The following is a 17,160-nucleotide window of genomic DNA, read 5'->3' as shown; positions in this document are numbered from 1 at the left end:
TGATTTACTCCCTGCATCCTCTAGCGTCCTGGGAATGAACTGAAGGTAGTAATAGCTCACTCAGCACGGTAGTTCTCCAGGAGGCGTTCCTGACCGATACCGCATTGGGCTGTGTGAGCTGAAGGGGAGGAGCAGCTCTTTTACTCTCTGGCTGGGCTGTTTGACTGTGGTGGGCTCTGGGAAGATTGTTAAGTAACAGCCTGAGTTCAAAAACCAATGGAGAGGTGATGGACATGGGAGTCTGACTGAGTGAGACAAGAGCTTTATTGCTGACACAGATGCTCGGACAGTGGGCTCTAGATCTGTGGCCACGGCCCTTGCTTTCGGCCCATCCCAGACCCCGGCACAGCTGGACAGCTGTTAGCCTCCTGGCGCCCAGCCTGCTGCTGTGAGCACAGCCATTTCCTGGTCCCAGACTTCTCAGTCAGAGGTCACCCTTCCCGTGATCAGGGGAGGAGTGGGGAGAGGCTGATGCTTTCCATACATTTCCCTTCCCTCTGTGAAAAAGCACAGGAGTGGGATAAGTGTTCTCACACCAACATGTGGCATTAGGTCCTCCTGGAAGAAGGCATTAAACATATGTTAATCAAGAAGAACATACTTAAATGAATAGAGTGAATGGTGTTTTGAATATTAAATACACCTTCCTTTAGGTGGATGATCTGTTAATTATTGAAGAAAAAATAGACCTGGAGGTCCGTTCCCTGGAGACTTGCATGTATGATCACAAGACCTTCTCCGAGATCTTGAACAGAGTCCAGAAAGCCGTGGACGACTTAAATCTGCACTCCTATTCCAACCTGCCCATCTGGGTCAACAAGCTTGACATGGAGGTGAGGGATGGGTTGTTACACTGTTTTTCAGTTTTTCATTGTTGACATAAGGGTGGACTCTGTTTTATAAGCTTATTAGTTTGTCACTGAAAAGCATTTTCCCGTGGAAATTATCAGCAATAGTCCCGTTTCCCCTCGAGATATCCCATTTAGCTCACGGTGGAGTTGAGTTATGTGGTACTGGCAATGCTCCTGTCCATTCCAAGTTGCAGGTAGTGAGGGGAGGGAATTCTCTATATTATCTGAATATCTGCCAGCCTCCTACCTCCCTGTTCACCTAGTAACAGGTTGTCCTCCCTGGCCTTCCCCTCCAGGCATCCTTCTCTGACATGATGCCCCCTCTCAACCACCCAATTTAAAAAGAAATGCCCAGGAGTGCCTGGCTGGCTCAGTCGGTAGAGCATGGGACGCTTGACCTTCCAGATCATGAGTTGAAGCCCCTTGTTGGGCCTAAAACTTAATTAAAAAAACAAACTTATTTTTTTGAAGATTTATTTATCTGAGGGCGGGGGGGAAAGTGCAGCACGCACACACAGAGGGAGAGGGAGAAGCAGACTCCCTGCTGAGCAGAGAGCCTGACATGGTTCTCGATCCCAGAACCCCAGGACCATGACCTGAGCTGAAGGCAGATGTTTAACCGACTGAACCACCCAGGTGCCCCCCCTCCAAAAAAAAAATCATTTTTAATTAAAAAAAAGAAAGAAAGAACAAATGCCCAGCAACCAAATACCTCTTACTCCTGGTGTAGAGGATCAGGCTCACCCCTATAGAGGTGTACAGGTAGGGAGAAGTGTGTCTATGCACCTGTGCGTGTATTTGAAACAAACTTAGCACCCCATGGTGGCTTTCTCGTTGACAGATGTCAGCATCATGGAGAGCCCTGGAAAGTAGGATATTTCATGGCAGTGGACAGGTGGTGGATGGGCAACTCCAAAGTGTATTAGAAAGGAAGAGAAAGCCTGTAACCACAAAGATGCAGAGTATCCACACATAGGACACTACCAAGGAAAGTTAACAAACCCCACTCTTCCAAATTTCCTGAAAGTCTCAGATTTTATCACAGCTGCCATTACACCATTTCTAGGATGGCTGTGTGACCCAAGACAGACTTTGCATGAGGACATACACGTGTCCTATTCAGAGGGCATTCACTTGTCTCATTACAATCAGAGAGAAGACTTTGTTCCTTACTTGTTAAAAGAAAACCGTTACCTGTATGTGCTGACAGGTGTTAACTAGCCTTGCCTGGTTGTTGTTTTGCAGTATATACAAATATGGAATTATTATGTTATCTATCTAAAGCTAATATGTGTTATGTCAATTTCTATCTCAATTTTACCAAAAAAAAAAAGGTTTATTTTCCAAATTATAGATTGGTAGTTTTATCTCTGAGGCTTCTAGGAAAATGCTTTTGTTTTATAAATTTTCTAGTATGTTGAGCAGTGAGACCATGACTGCGTCTGCATCCATCTCCTTGTCCCTTACAAGTCGGAGGGTTGGTGACTAGGTTAGCCTCCAGATGGAGGTCAGATTGTCTGGGACTGAGAGAGGGACAGAGTGAGATGGGGAACCAGGGTAAGATGAAGGGTTTGGTAGCAACTGTCATCCTTGACCTGAAGCATTGGTTTTCTATCTGACTTGCTTGCTGAGCTAACTTGGAAAGAACACTCTTCTTTGATCCTGCATTCTCTGTAGATTGAAAGAATATTGGGCGTTCGCCTACAAGCTGGCCTGAGAGCTTGGACCCAGGTGCTTCTTGGACAAGCTGAAGATAAAGCAGAAGTTGACATGGATACAGATGCACCTCAAGTTAGTCACAAGCCTGGTGGAGAGCCAAAGATTAAAGTAAGTATTTCCCATAGCATCCAGTTTGCTAGTAGATCAAACAAAAGATTCTTCCTTTGAAAAGTACTGATGAGAGAGCCACTTTACAGGGAAAAAGCCTGACAGACACCACCTCACCTAGGTGACCCAAGTCGGCATCAGCAGTGCTATCTTGTACTCATTGTTTAGCCTGCAATGTGTGGGATGTGCTGGCAGGGCCATTCCCCACCCCCTCCCACCCCCGTCCTTGTCCTCACATCTCCCAGACTCATTCTAATCATGACAAAAGATCAGACGTCCCCTTCAGAACACCTGACCAGTACTCTTCCAGAGTGTCAAGGTTATTTGAAAAAGACAAGGAAAAACTGAGAAAAATGTCAGAGGTTGGAAGGAATCAAGGAGATGTGAAAACTGTGCTGTGGGGGCCTAGGAAATGTGACTGAAGTCAGTATTTTATATTATATGGTTTGTTGCATTTGTGTTAAATTTACCAATAAAAATGTTTCACAAAACAGAAGCCTCAAAGAACTGAAGGTAAAAACTTTGATGTGGGGGAAACAATCGGCTATTCTTTTTCTCCCCAGATGTTACCTTCTCGTTTTTTTTCTCTTAATGCTTGAAAAATGTTTTCGTTCTTGAATATTACATATATTTATCCCCAGAGCATTCTCTTTAAAATACAGAGGTGCAGAAAAGCAAATGGGTATATCTAAGTAAAGCAACTACTCATGGTGATAGAGTTGGAATTCTTGCTTAGCTTAAACCAGGCACTGGGAGGTGGCACAGCCTCACCTTGACATGTAAACCTACATCCATGCTGGCATGTGTCTGATGGCTAATGCCAGCCTCGTCACTGCATCAGTGGCACAGGGTTCTTGGGTCCCAAGATCATTGTGTACAGAGACCACCATGCACATTAAATCAGATGGTGTTCACCTACACATGGGAAACCAGGAGGAACCTAATCAGTGCCTGGCCTCTGATTAAAACCCTTTGGGGAGGGCCACGGACCATATACATGAAATATAGAAGACCATGTTCTCTTGATAAAGTAATAGACTCATGGTTCAGACTCAAGAGGGTTAATAAAATTTTAGGGGGAGAAAGTGTTATGCATCAAAACCATTATTTTTAGTTTGGAAAAAGCTTTTATATCAAGAACATTTCTTTGAAATAATTCTAATGCTTCGTATGACCAAAAAAAAAAAAAAAGCTGTAATTTGTATACTTTTTACCCAGTTTCAGACTTAAGCATTCATAGCACCTGACTTTACTTGAGATGATTACTGAGCAGTCATATACACATATGTTCAGTACCATTTTATTGACAAGTGGCTTCTGTAGGCATCCACCAATTTATTAGTACCTTGGAATCACACTTAGGTATTAGATTTTTAACCGAGAAATGATCATGCTTCTCATGAATAATGATTCAGACATCACAAATTGATAAAAGCCATTTTATCAAAAGCCATTATTTTAATAAATGGCTAATAAAAGCCATTTATTAAACTTCAAAAATGAAGTTTATTCATTGCTGAGTAAGAAATGAAATCTTTCTTTTACAGAATGTTGTTCATGAGCTGAGAATAACCAATCAGGTCATCTATTTGAATCCGCCAATTGAAGAGTGCAGGTACAAGCTGTATCAGGAAATGTTTGCCTGGAAGATGGTTGTGCTGTCTCTTCCCAGGATCCAAAGTCAGAGGTACCAGGTGAGCCTTCCAGAGACTTACACTGTGGGCCTTCTGACCAGCCTCCCCAGGGCTCTGTGGCACCTCTATCATGTCTCTTTAAATTTTGCTCTTGATATGTCTTCTCAGACTCCAGACTTGTGGCTCAGCATTCTAAGGGAAAGCTAGAGGAAGCCTTGTGTGATCTGACAGTTTTCCTGTGGCTACCTTTCCAAATACTTGCCTCTGTAGTTCTAATCTCAGTAGGCTCTTAGAAATTCCCTCCGTGGGGGATCCCTGGGTGGCTCAGCGGTTTGACAGACACGTGCCTTTGGCCTAAGGTGGATCCTGGAGTCCCGGGATCGAGTCCCGCGTCAGGCTCCTGGCATGAAGCCTGCTTCTCCCTCTGCCTGTATCTCTGCCTCTCTCTCTCTCTATGTCTATCGTGAATAAATAAATAAAATCTTGGAAGGAAGGGAGGGAGGGAGGGAGGGAGGAAGGAAGGAAGGAAATAAAGAAAGAAATGAAATAAAGAAATAAATAAATTCCCTCCGTGAACTTCTTTGGGAATCTTAATTCCTATTCCTCCCCACTCCCACTTTATTATAGAGATTTACAGATATATATAAATCTAGGAATCTCACCAGCTCACACCAACTTGCTTTGTTTATTATCATGTGGCCATTTTAAATTTCAATTCCCTTCCCTTCCCCCACCATGTTATTTTAAAACAAGTCCCAGATACAGTTTTAATAACCTGCTCTGGAGCAAAAGGAAAACCCGAAAAACTGTTTAGTCCCTGGCCTCTAAGCAATATTACTTCACATCAGCAGATCTCCACAACCTCTATTTTGACCAGCTCTTGTAGAAAGTCTTAGCTTTGAACATATGCAACATAGGCTCAGCCCTCAGATTTTTTTGCAGTAGCAACCACCTATAGACTCAGAATCTTGGCAGTGATTAGCCCAAAACTTGACAGTGTCTAGCTAATCAGAGCCGAGCTGTGGATACTGATTCCTTCTGCTCAGGGAGTCTGTGCAAACTGCAGGATATTTCTTACCATGTTCTGTTTTTAACCTGCCATGTTTCTGTTTGCGTTGCTGTCCTGTTTGTCTCCACATCTGATGGAACTGAAGCCAGTCTCTCTTCTGCTGGGTCCCCTGTCCTTGCTCTGAGGCTCAGCACTCTTCCCTCTGCTGAATTTCCTGTCAGCAAATAAGCCTGACCCCTGTCATCCTCTAGCTCTGGCTCCCCTTGGTAAAAACACAAAGGACTTGTCTGTACACCTGCTTCAGGTCCCTACCTCTCAGGTGTCAGGGTCACCGGCCTTTACCTGTTGCAGTCTTCCCAGCCCATGAGAAGTGTCAGTAGCAGGATATGACAGGTGTGCACCCCCTCCTGCTGTTCTGCTGGGCTGTCCTGATTGTCCCCCCACCTCTCTGGCCAGTGTCCCCTTCTGGCTCCTCTCTGGCTCTCCCTCCTCTGGCCTCTACCTGTTCTGTGTGCTCCTCCTCCCAGTACTCTGTCCCACCCAGTCCGTTCTTTTAAGACTGACCCTATGGGATGACTCTGTGTTCCCACCTTCATCTCAGCCTTTATCTGGACCTCGAGAGCCTCAGTCCAGCTGGCTCCTGGGCATTTCCACAAGGCTGATGAGCACATCAAACTGAACATGTCTCTGACCTCCTCCCTCAGATTTGCTCCCACCTTTCCCTTTCCTTTCCCTACCTTTCCCCACCCTTAACCCACTCAGGCCTAAGTCGAGGGGTCACCCTGGCCTCCCAGTGTCTATGTCTTCAAAATTCACCCTGATATTTTTTTGTCCACATCCCCTGATACTACCAGTCTAAGGTATCATCATCCCTCACTTGGATTCCTACAGTTCCTCTGGGTGGGTTTTTATGTCTGCTTTTGCTCCCCTAAAATCTATTTTCAGCACAACAGCAGTCTTAGATTTCATGTTGGTCCTGACACTGCTCTTCCCAGAATCCACCAATGGCTTTCCGTGCCACTCCTCATGAAAGCCCACGTCCCATGGCAGAGTGCTGGGCCCCATGGAATATGCTGCTTGTTGCCTCTCTGGAGTACCTGCCTCCTGCTCACTGACTCTGCTCCGGCCACACTGGCATCTTGTTCTCCTTAGACATGCCAGACAGGCTCTTGCCCCTGGGCCTTTGCACTCGATCTCTCTGCTTGGAACTTCTCGTAGTAAAATTATTGACACAGCTCACTCCTTCCCTCTCCTGATCCTGCTCAGTGTGGCCTTCCCTGACCTCTCCTACCTCATACTCCTGGCCCTCCTCTTTCCTGCTTTGTCTCCACAGTGCTTTTCACCCGCTGCCATTCTGTAGTTTGCTTTTCCCTGTCTCTCCTCCCACAGAATGTAGGCCCATGTGAGCACAGATCTTTGTCAGGCTGTTTCCTGTGCCTACAACAGCGCCTGGCATGTGGGCAACACTCAGACCATTGAAACGATTACTGGGTCATCACTTCCATTGTCCTAGCCGGTGTAATTAATTCTAAAGAACGCTAATCTTGGTTCTTTAGAGACCACCTTTGTGTTTTGCTCCCAGAGAGGCTCAGGTCTCCAACGGCTCTGCTCCAAGGGCTCAGAGGGTTCTGTAACTGTTCTTGCATAGTGATGCCCCATTTTCTAGCTTGTAGTTGATCTGGTGTTCCCTTTGTTGGTTGAGTGAAGTTTGAGTAGACTTCTGATTTCTTGTGGCTGGGATAGGTGGATGTTATCCCTCAGATGCTATTTCTGTAGCGAGTTCTTCCTTCAGTTCATTGGAATTCAGTGAAAGGTGGCTCTGAGGTGAACATTTCTGTACACACCACCTGTGTTCCTTCTGGCTCTGCTTGCTCAGGTGGGCGTGCATTACGAGCTGACGGAGGAAGAGAAATTCTACCGGAACGCTTTAACGCGGATGCCTGATGGCCCTGCTGCCCTGGAGGAGTCCTACTCTGCAGTTATGGGCATCGTGACTGAGGTCGAGCAGTACGTCAAGGTGAGAAGCTCCCTGTCTCCGTCATTATGCTAGAAACTCTGTCTTAGATATGGTGAGTATGAGGTCTAATGAACGTGATGTGTCTATAATATGACACGCTAGATAACTCTTGCTTATTGTAAAGAAAACTGTGAACAGTAGAACAAATCTAGTGGGACATGAACTCTCATTTCAGAGGGCAGTAAATTTTATCTTTCAATATGAAAATTCTGAGAATGTGAAGTGATTTTTCTAACAATGTCGAAAGAAAGTGAGTCTTATTAATGAAGTATGAATATTGCTACAGGGTGAAAAGCCCTGCTTTGCTCTTTGACTGTGCTCTTCGCCTGCAGGTCTGGCTTCAGTATCAGTGCCTGTGGGACATGCAGGCTGAAAACATCTACAACAGACTTGGGGAGGATCTCAACAAATGGCAGGCTCTCCTGGTTCAGATAAGGAAGGCCAGAGGCACTTTTGACAATGCAGAAACCAAGAAGGAGTTTGGGCCGGTAGTTATAGATTACGGCAAGGTGCGCTCTGCTGTCTCATTGAAAGGGGCCGTGGTTGCCAGCTCTAGGGGACATCTGTAGGTGATGAGGGTGCAGGAAGGAACTAATGATCGCGTCACGGGCTCTTCACCTGCAGGTTCAATCTAAGGTCAACCTGAAGTACGACTCTTGGCACAAGGAGGTTCTCAGCAAATTTGGGCAGATGCTCGGATCGAACATGACGGAATTCCATTCCCAGATCTCAAAGGTGAGGAGCCAAGGTCCCGGCAGCGTCACGAGGCTACTGGTTAACCATGGCTCTGTGTTAAAATTCTGCGTTCTCTCTGAACAGTCGCGCCAGGAGCTGGAGCAGCACTCAGTGGACACGGCCAGCACCTCCGACGCCGTGACCTTCATCACTTACGTACAGTCTTTGAAACGAAAGATAAAACAGTTTGAAAAACAAGTTGAGGTGAGCTCCATGCATAGTTAAAATTCTCATCGGCTGTGTAGGCACTTAGAGTTAAAGCACACATGGCTCCCTACTGTCACTCTCGTATCCACCTGGTGTGCAGGGTAAAGCACAGATCCTGGCATCCTGGAGCTCTGCATTTTAATCGGCTCTGCAGGTGATTCTGAAGTGTGTGGAGCTTTGAGAACCACTGTGTTTTGCTTTTTAAATCTTTTACTTTAGCTGTTGATCGTTGAGTCCTCACACATGCATTTGTTTTTCTGATTTGGAAGTTGGGGGTGAAGCACCGCCAGCAGCATGCTTTCAGTCCTCTCCAGGCTGCTTGGGCGCAGCCACCTCAACAGGCTTGAGGTGGAAGGGAGTGAATGTACTGATATGTGTTTGACAGCCACAGAGTCTTCCCTTTATATGGGGACCTGACGATAATTTCTATTGTTAAAGGAAAAAACTCTATTTCTTAACTCTCAAAGCTCTACCGCAATGGTCAGCGCTTGCTGGAAAAGCAGAGGTTCCAGTTCCCGCCCTCCTGGCTCTACATCGACAACATAGAGGGCGAGTGGGGGGCCTTCAATGACATCATGCGGCGGAAGGACTCTGCCATCCAGCAGCAGGTGGCAAACCTGCAGATGAAGATTGTGCAGGAGGACCGGGCCGTGGAGAGCCGCACCACAGACCTGCTGGCAGACTGGGAGAAAACCAAGCCTGTCACGGTGAGCCCTGCGCACCACCCCAGCAGCCTCTCTTAAACCCATAGCGTGATCTGATGTCGTTTCTCCCACACTTCAGAAGGCGTTGCTCTGGCTTAGCTTTCCAATGATGAGGACTTTTTTTTTTCATAATTAAAACAACACTTAGATGTCGTAGATTTGAAAAGTGAAAGCCAATTTAGACCTCTTTTACCCTGAACCCCTCATGATAATCATTTAAGTCGAGAGGTGGTTTTAAAAATTAAAGTTTTTCCTGTTCTTAGGTATCCTGTTACTTAGACATACTCAGGAATTAGAATTTAATCTCTCACGAACACAGGCCGAGCCTTATGTTGCCACTGCCTAGCTCTGTGCTGTGGGAGGCAGGTTCTGCTGTCATTGTCACTGTAGTTACTTCTGTACATAGGACCTACCACCGTCCATCCTCTTGGTTCATTCAGGTGTTTATTGAGCACCGACTATGTTCTGGGCGGTGTGGCTAGAGCAGTGAACAGGAGCCCCTACCCCCATGGAGGTAGGGAGAGGGAGAGACAGGTAAAATACAACCAAGGAAAATACGTATTTGAGTCAGGTAGTGATTGGTGCTTTGGTAAAGGGCGAGGGCTGGGAAGAAGAGGGTGAGGTCTGGGTGATGGTGGGGTGCTGCTTTGTAGGGAGGGTGGTATCTGAGTGGAGACCAGAGGGAGGAAAGAGAGCTGGTAAATCACAGATATAGTGGGGAGGGGGTTCAGGCAGAGGTGACAGTGTGTGCAAGGCTCAAGCAAATACAGAACAGCGTACCCTGTTTCCTGAGGCAGAATTCAGTCTGATTTGTTTAGGCATACAGACATAGACAGGAAATAAAAGGGGAAAGATGGTTATACTTCAGATGTTAATCTGGTTTTCTAGTTTCGGGTGTAGGTGTTCCACAGCAGGCCCAGTGGCGGATCTAGCCTTCTACCTACCCCAAAGAGCTCTGTCCTGCCTCAGCCCTGTCTGTACTGTTGGACCCAAAGGTCCTACTTTGTGTTTAATTTTGGTTCGAGGGCCCCTGTTTTAAGATCTTTCACAAATGCCAGTACTTATGCAGAATATTCTCTCCATCAGGGAAGGGAGTAATGATCAATAGGCAAGATTCTGATCACCAAAACTTGAGTATTTTTTATTGCCATTTTTTGCTAGTATTGTGTTATAGTTTAAATTTTCAGTGATATTTTATATAGTCATTTTCAAGTTATTAGAATGAAGAGTAAGCAAATAATAGTTTAATGCTCAACTGGAACCCATTTCACTGAGGACTACTTGATTTCTCATCCTTCTCTTGGTAACTGACATAATAGCTGTGTGCTTTAAGGAGGGTATGGCTGGCAGCCCCCAAGAGCCATGTCCCTTCACTCGGGAGTGTCCTTGTCTAAGCTCTAGTCTGTCCTGATTCTTCTCTTTCTGTCTCCCAAGGCACTTAGTGAGACAGTGGCTAAATGGAGAGGTGTCCGTCCGTCCTCCCCCCCTCCCTCCTTCCTTCCTTCCGACCTACTCACCCACCCACCTACCCACTTAGCATGGGACTTGAACTCAACAACTCCAAGATCAAGAGTTGCATGCTTTTCTGACTGAGCCAGCCAGGTGCCCTGGTGCTCCATCTTTCTTATTCATACTTTATTTATGTCAAATACAGAAGTAAAAGTTCCTTTCAGTAATGTACAGGAATCAGAAGTGTATGTCTTGCTGAAGACTTACTTGCTAGAAACATATTTAAGAAATCACAAATTTGCAGACTTTCAGTGGGCTCTCCCCACCATTTCAGAGCTAAAGCATGTATCTGTCCTGGGACCTAGCACTGCAATTCTGCACTTTGACTGCTTTCAGGGCAATCTTCGCCCAGAGGAGGCACTTCAGGCTCTAACCATATATGAAGGAAAGTTTGGCAGGCTGAAGGATGACCGGGAGAAGTGTGCAAAGGCCAAGGAGGCACTAGAATTGACCGATACAGGACTTCTCAGTGGCAGTGAAGAGCGTGTCCAGGTATGAACTGCAGGAGCAGGGAGGTAGGGGTGTGGCTCCTCGTCCTGGCTCTGCCTTTGACCAGGTCCATCTTAAGGGCCTTGCCAGACCTGCAGTGGTTTCTGTGTCCAGAGGCTCACTGCTCCACTGTCATAATCACAGGTGGCCTTAGAAGAACTGCAGGATCTCAAAGGTGTTTGGTCAGAACTTTCCAAGGTCTGGGAGCAGATTGATCAGATGAAGGAGCAGCCATGGGTTTCCGTCCAGCCTCGAAAGGTATACCTAGTTAAAGTAGATGTTGTGTATAACATCATATGTTGAGGGATCCCTGGGTGGCGCAGCGGTTTGGCGCCTGCCTTTGGCCCAGGGCGTGATCCTGGAGACCCGGGATCGAATCCCACGTTGGGCTCCCGGTGCATGGAGCCTGCTTCTCCCTCTGCCTGTGTCTCTGCCTCTCTCTCTCTCTCTCTCTCTCTCTCTCTCTGTGTGACTATCATAAATTAATTAATTAATTAATTTAAAAAAAAAAAACATCATATGTTGAGAGTTGTAGATTTCACTTAAAAGCTTTGCGATCTACTGTGAGTTCACAAAATGTCACAGGATGGTAATTTACAGTATTCATCTGGACTGATAGAAAATTTGCTTTAAAACTATTTTTGAGGGGTGCATGGGTGGCCCAGTTGGTTAAGTGTCTACCTTAGTTCAGGTCATGATCCCAGGGTCCTGGGATGAGCCCTACCTTGGGCTCCCCACAGGGAGCCAATAGGAATTCTGCTTCTCTCTCTACCTCTGTTGCTCCCCTGCTTGTGCTCTCGTGCTCTCTCTCAAATAAATGGATAAATCTTAAAAAGAGAGAGAGAAAAACAGAAGGGAAAGATCAGGAAGGGGAGAAGGAGAGAAGCAAACTCCCCACTGAACATGGAGCCTGACATGGGGTTTGATCTCATGACCCTAATAAAATCATGACCTGAGCCAAACTCAAGAGTTGGACGCTTAACCGATTGCTCCACCCAGGCACGCCTTAAAACCATCTTTTTTTTTTTTTTTTTTTTTTTTTTAAGGTATGTCACCACTTAAAGGAAATGTTGGTGGACTAAATATCATCTTATGTTTCTTTCAACAGCTTCGACAAAATTTGGATGGCCTCTTGAACCAACTGAAAAACTTCCCTGCTCGATTACGGCAGTACGCATCCTATGAGTTTGTCCAGAGGCTTCTGAAAGGTTACCTGAAGGTAAGTCAGTGCTGGAATCCTGGGTGTCCATTAGGAACACAGCTGCACAGGTAATTCTGCTTACTTTCTCCACAGATAAACATGTTGGTGATTGAGCTGAAATCTGAAGCACTTAAAGATCGCCATTGGAAGCAGTTGATGAAAAGGCTTCATGTTAATTGGGTTGTTTCGGAGCTCACCCTTGGTCAAATCTGGGATGTTGACTTGCAGAAAAATGAAGCTGTTGTCAAGGATGTGCTGCTTGTGGCACAAGGGGAGATGGCTTTGGAAGAATTTTTGAAGCAGGTGAGTAATTGATAGCCGTTTTTACATCATGTTTCTGGCTGTGCCATAGGTTAGAGCTGAGTAGAAACAGCTGTATCTGTAGTCCATTTGTCCTCATAACACTTGGTCGCTTATACAGCTGGTGAATGCCCACATATTGATAACGTTCCTCTTTTTGGTTTTAATTCAGATAAGAGAGGTATGGAATACTTACGAGTTAGACTTGGTTAACTACCAGAACAAGTGTCGCTTGATCCGAGGCTGGGATGACCTCTTCAACAAGGTCAAAGAGCACATCAACAGCGTCTCAGCCATGAAGCTGTCTCCGTATTACAAGGTACCATGGGGAAGCCTCCCTTCTCTTATCGAGCATTCTCTTGTACTTTCTCTGTTATACCTTTAAAACTGTTTTTAAAGTGTGAGTCAAATAAATTGACATAACTTGCATATATATATATATATATATTTTTTTTTTTTTTAGTAAGTTTTGGCATATCTATGAATGAAAAGTTTAGCAGCTGGGCTCTGCTTTCCATTTATGCACTAGGTTTTCGAAGAAGATGCCCTAAGCTGGGAAGACAAGCTGAATCGGATCATGGCTCTCTTTGACGTGTGGATTGATGTGCAGCGACGGTGGGTCTACCTGGAAGGCATCTTCACGGGCAGTGCAGATATCAAGCACCTATTGCCAGTGGAAACCCAGCGGTTCCAGAGGTACAGCGTGGAGCCAGGAAGCAAAAGAGCCGAGTCGTGGATGTGGCTGGTAACTGTTTTTCACTGAAAAGCTAATGACGGTTTCAATTTGATTTGTAGTATCAGCACAGAGTTTTTGGCTCTGATGAAAAAAGTATCCAAGTCTCCCCTTGTTATGGATGTTCTGAACATCCAGGGGGTACAGAGGTCTCTGGAGAGATTGGCAGACCTGCTAGGAAAGATCCAGAAGGCATTGGGAGAATACCTAGAAAGAGAGCGATCATCTTTCCCCAGGTAAGATAAGTTTAATTTCAAGAGCCGTCTGCTCTCTCTTCTGGTTCTGTGTGTTGGTCACTTTGATATCAAGAGTTTTGTTATTGGGAATCCATTTAATGACTATTACTCCCTTTTTGTGTGTTTATTCATAATTATAAAGGATTTTCTTCCTTGTATTTGTTTATTAAGCTCCACTGGAACTATTATCCACCCTTCCGTGCAATTTATAACTCATAAAAATTTAGCTCTGATTATTTTCCAAGTGGCATTTCTTCCTTTCTGAACAGTTTGCTTACTGTAAATCACAAGCTTTTAAAAAGTAAGTCCACGAAATAAGATGAATGACATGAAATCCGTAGACTTCATTTTTGGTATCTTGTTAAGTAAATAAGGATCTTCTGCTGAGGATCAAATTTCTTCAATGGGAGAAATTTGGATGTGATCTTCGTTCAGACTGGAGATTGTCCACTGCCCTCCAAATCCAGTTTCCCTTCCCACGATTTGAAGTTATGCTTTGATTGACCTTGTTTATGTATAAGACTTTAGCAACTTGGATGCTATTTTAATTTTAGGTTCTATTTTGTGGGTGATGAAGATTTGCTTGAAATCATTGGAAACAGTAAGAATGTAGCTAAGTTACAGAAACATTTCAAGAAAATGTTTGCTGGGGTTTCAAGCATCATCCTAAATGAGGATAACTCTGTCGTCTTGGGTATTTCATCCCGTGAAGGAGAGGAGGTAGTTGAATTATGATTATAACTATGAATGCTTCTTTCCTGTCCTTGCAGATCTTCATTCTTAAATTATGTTTATTTCAGGTTATGTTTAAAACTCCCGTGTCAATTACTGAACATCCCAAAATCAACGAGTGGCTCACACTGGTAGAAAAGGAAATGAGAGTTACTCTGGCTAAACTTCTTGCTGAATCTGTTACAGAAGTTGAGATTTTTGGTAAAGCAACTTCAATCGATCCAAACACGTATATCACATGGATTGATAAGTACCAGGTAACGTATAGCAGAAGTGGTCAGCATAAAGGTGAATGCACTGGCTGGTGTCTAAACTGATCTTTTGGTCCTGTGTCTTGTGTCATGCAGGCCCAGCTTGTAGTTTTGTCAGCCCAGATTGCCTGGTCTGAAAATGTGGAGACTGCTCTGACCAGCATCGGGGGAAGTGGGGATGCGGCACCCCTGCACTCTGTGCTGAGCAATGTGGAAGTCACCCTCAACGTGTTGGCTGACTCAGTCCTCATGGAGCAGCCGCCACTCCGAAGGCGGAAACTGGAGCACTTGGTTAGTCCCGTGTCTGACTCATTCCTCACCAGTTAGGGTCTTGTGCCTTCAGCTCAAGCAGCTACGGGAAACATTGCTTATGAAATTCTCTGATTGGTGTTAGGGAGAAAAGGAGGTGGCATGCTAATGAACTCTCGGTTGGGGGTATTGGCTCTCTGTTCTCTTGACAGGTGATCATGCTGGAGCAGGACATTTCATATACACATCCCGGTAAACAGGAAGTGATGAGCTTTGATCAGAGTTTTCCACTCTTGCTCCTCATCTCTTCTCAAAACAGCGCCAAGGGGGTGGCACCGGGAGGCCTGGGTGTGCTAGCAATAGTGCTGTGCCCAGCCCACAGGGGCCAGACAGTGAGGTCGGAGACTCATGTACTGCTAGTTGTAGAGTTTTCACTTAAAGTAGTTTTGTTGGTTGTTTGGTCCTGCTGCAGCTCTTGATTCTATGTAATTTCATTGTATGAATAACAGTTACATTGTTTTTAAAAGTGAATTTCCACTTTGGAATGTTTACTGAAAGCCACTATAACTGAATCTTGCATCTCAGATTAAAAGTCTATTCAATGATGCATCCTCAAGAAATGCACTGTACTTCTCCAGTTTATGATTAATTCTTAAAGTGACCCTTTGTTCAGATTACAGAGCTGGTTCACCAGAGGGATGTGACTCGATCCTTGATCAAAAGCAAAATTGACAACGCCAAATCTTTCGAATGGCTCAGCCAGATGCGCTTTTACTTTGACCCTAAGCAAACTGATGTGCTACAGCAGTTGTCGATCCAAATGGCAAATGCCAAATTTAACTATGGCTTTGAGTACCTGGGTGTCCAGGACAAGCTGGTGCAGACTCCCCTCACCGACCGCTGCTACTTGACCATGACTCAAGCCTTGGAGGCCAGGCTGGGCGGGTCCCCATTCGGTAAGTCACTCCACAGACCTGGACAGATAGAGTCAGAGGGCAAATATAACTTGTAAAGATTAAACTAATGGTTTTAAGCATATTTTTTAATTACATAGCTAGTACATTCTAGAATCTTAGATTTGTTTGCGGTTATTACATGTCCTTTGATTCTGTAAGTGAATTGTGTAAAGCTGAAGATGAGTCCCCGTGGTCTTAAGTACTCAGTCACATTTCTTTAAATGACAGGACCAGCCGGGACTGGGAAGACAGAGTCTGTCAAAGCTCTTGGCCATCAGCTTGGACGCTTTGTTTTAGTCTTCAACTGTGATGAAACCTTCGATTTCCAGGTGAGCAGCTTTCTGAGTCCACCTAAAATCTAATGGGCTGAGAGGCCCGCTGGGGCGCGCCATGCCTGGACCCCTCTCCAAGCTGCGGACCTCACAGCTCAGCATGGCTCATTTGCCCTTCTGAGTCCTGGGGATGGTGTTATTTTGACCTCAGCAGGACCTAGCATATGTGCTTATGTGCTTCGGTACTGATTTGAGCTGTGTGTTTCTGGAAGAAATGGCTCGTGCTTATGTCTGGGAATAAACAACTATTATGGACAAGATTTTTTTTTTAGTCAACAGAAGGTGATAGAATAAAAATAACAGCTCTATAATTAGGATTTTATTAGCCCAGGAGGAAAGGTGCGATGTACCACGTGTGTATGTTTCATGTTGTCAATGAAGTACCTGCTCTCGTGGGAGCCTGTTGTCCCTTCCGTAGCCACATGGGGTGGGCAGTGGACAGAGGGCTCAGGCCGGCATGGGGGCCATGGAATCAGCATGGAGGCACATAGTTTTAGCTCTTTTCTTTGCTCCGGTTTCAGGCGATGGGACGGATCTTTGTTGGGCTCTGCCAGGTGGGTGCCTGGGGCTGCTTTGACGAGTTCAACCGCCTGGAGGAACGGATGCTGTCAGCTGTGTCACAGCAGGTGCAGTGTATTCAGGAAGCACTGAGAGAGCACTCCAACCCCAACTGTGATAAGAGTGAGACTTCCTTTTTCTTTGCAAGTTACTTAGCAACTGCAGAGGGAAAATTTGGGCCACGGTCCATCTTGCCACTTTATATTATAATTTAACTTCACTTCCAGGACTCACTGCTGTAGACAGGGTGGTGAGACTCAGGATGATACCGTGTAGGCAGTCTAATTGCTCAGAGACCAGAACAGCCCAAACCCTGGCTGTCCTTCCTCTGGTGGACAAGAGTCCCTATGCTCCCTCCCATAGCATCTATCCACATCGAGTATTGGGCCCATGTGGGCCCTCCCTTCCCCCTCCCCCCTCTGCATGCCACAGAGCCAGCTTTCCGGGCTGCCTATTGGCAGAGTGTTCTTCCTGGGAGCTTTGGGAACGTGTCCTGTGTGCTATAGGAGAACCTGCTCTGAGAGGCTCCGGGGGCGGCTTCCTCTGTCTCATTCTGTACAAAGCCAGGCGTGCCTGGTAGGGGCAGCGTGGGTGCTAGAGGAAGTAATGGCACCGGTGGTGGACGGTTTA

The 17,160-nt window shown here is 45.6% G+C and overlaps 1 protein-coding gene across 1 annotated transcript in view; it reads left to right on the top strand.

Annotated features, from left to right (window-relative positions):
- DYNC1H1 (dynein cytoplasmic 1 heavy chain 1) overlaps positions 1 to 17,160 on the top strand; it is a 67,799-nt gene that overhangs the window by 17,431 nt on the left and 33,208 nt on the right. The window contains exons 9-29 of the mRNA XM_055303672.1: positions 654 to 833; positions 2,529 to 2,678; positions 4,226 to 4,372; positions 7,198 to 7,338; positions 7,671 to 7,847; positions 7,963 to 8,073; positions 8,158 to 8,277; positions 8,748 to 8,987; positions 10,830 to 10,985; positions 11,127 to 11,240; positions 12,091 to 12,201; positions 12,277 to 12,486; positions 12,656 to 12,802; positions 13,013 to 13,179; positions 13,279 to 13,452; positions 14,007 to 14,172; positions 14,253 to 14,441; positions 14,532 to 14,726; positions 15,358 to 15,640; positions 15,869 to 15,969; positions 16,494 to 16,653. Of these exons, the coding sequence (XP_055159647.1) occupies positions 654 to 833; positions 2,529 to 2,678; positions 4,226 to 4,372; positions 7,198 to 7,338; positions 7,671 to 7,847; positions 7,963 to 8,073; positions 8,158 to 8,277; positions 8,748 to 8,987; positions 10,830 to 10,985; positions 11,127 to 11,240; positions 12,091 to 12,201; positions 12,277 to 12,486; positions 12,656 to 12,802; positions 13,013 to 13,179; positions 13,279 to 13,452; positions 14,007 to 14,172; positions 14,253 to 14,441; positions 14,532 to 14,726; positions 15,358 to 15,640; positions 15,869 to 15,969; positions 16,494 to 16,653 (3,439 nt within the window). The remainder of the gene's footprint in view (positions 1 to 653; positions 834 to 2,528; positions 2,679 to 4,225; positions 4,373 to 7,197; positions 7,339 to 7,670; positions 7,848 to 7,962; positions 8,074 to 8,157; positions 8,278 to 8,747; positions 8,988 to 10,829; positions 10,986 to 11,126; positions 11,241 to 12,090; positions 12,202 to 12,276; positions 12,487 to 12,655; positions 12,803 to 13,012; positions 13,180 to 13,278; positions 13,453 to 14,006; positions 14,173 to 14,252; positions 14,442 to 14,531; positions 14,727 to 15,357; positions 15,641 to 15,868; positions 15,970 to 16,493; positions 16,654 to 17,160) is intronic.

This window comes from Nyctereutes procyonoides, unplaced genomic scaffold, assembly GCF_905146905.1.
Source record: "Nyctereutes procyonoides isolate TBG_1078 unplaced genomic scaffold, NYPRO_anot_genome, whole genome shotgun sequence".
NCBI classification, from domain to species: domain Eukaryota; kingdom Metazoa; phylum Chordata; class Mammalia; order Carnivora; family Canidae; genus Nyctereutes; species Nyctereutes procyonoides.
Note: the sequence above shows the minus strand (reverse complement) of the source record. Positions and strands in the feature narration are given on the sequence as shown.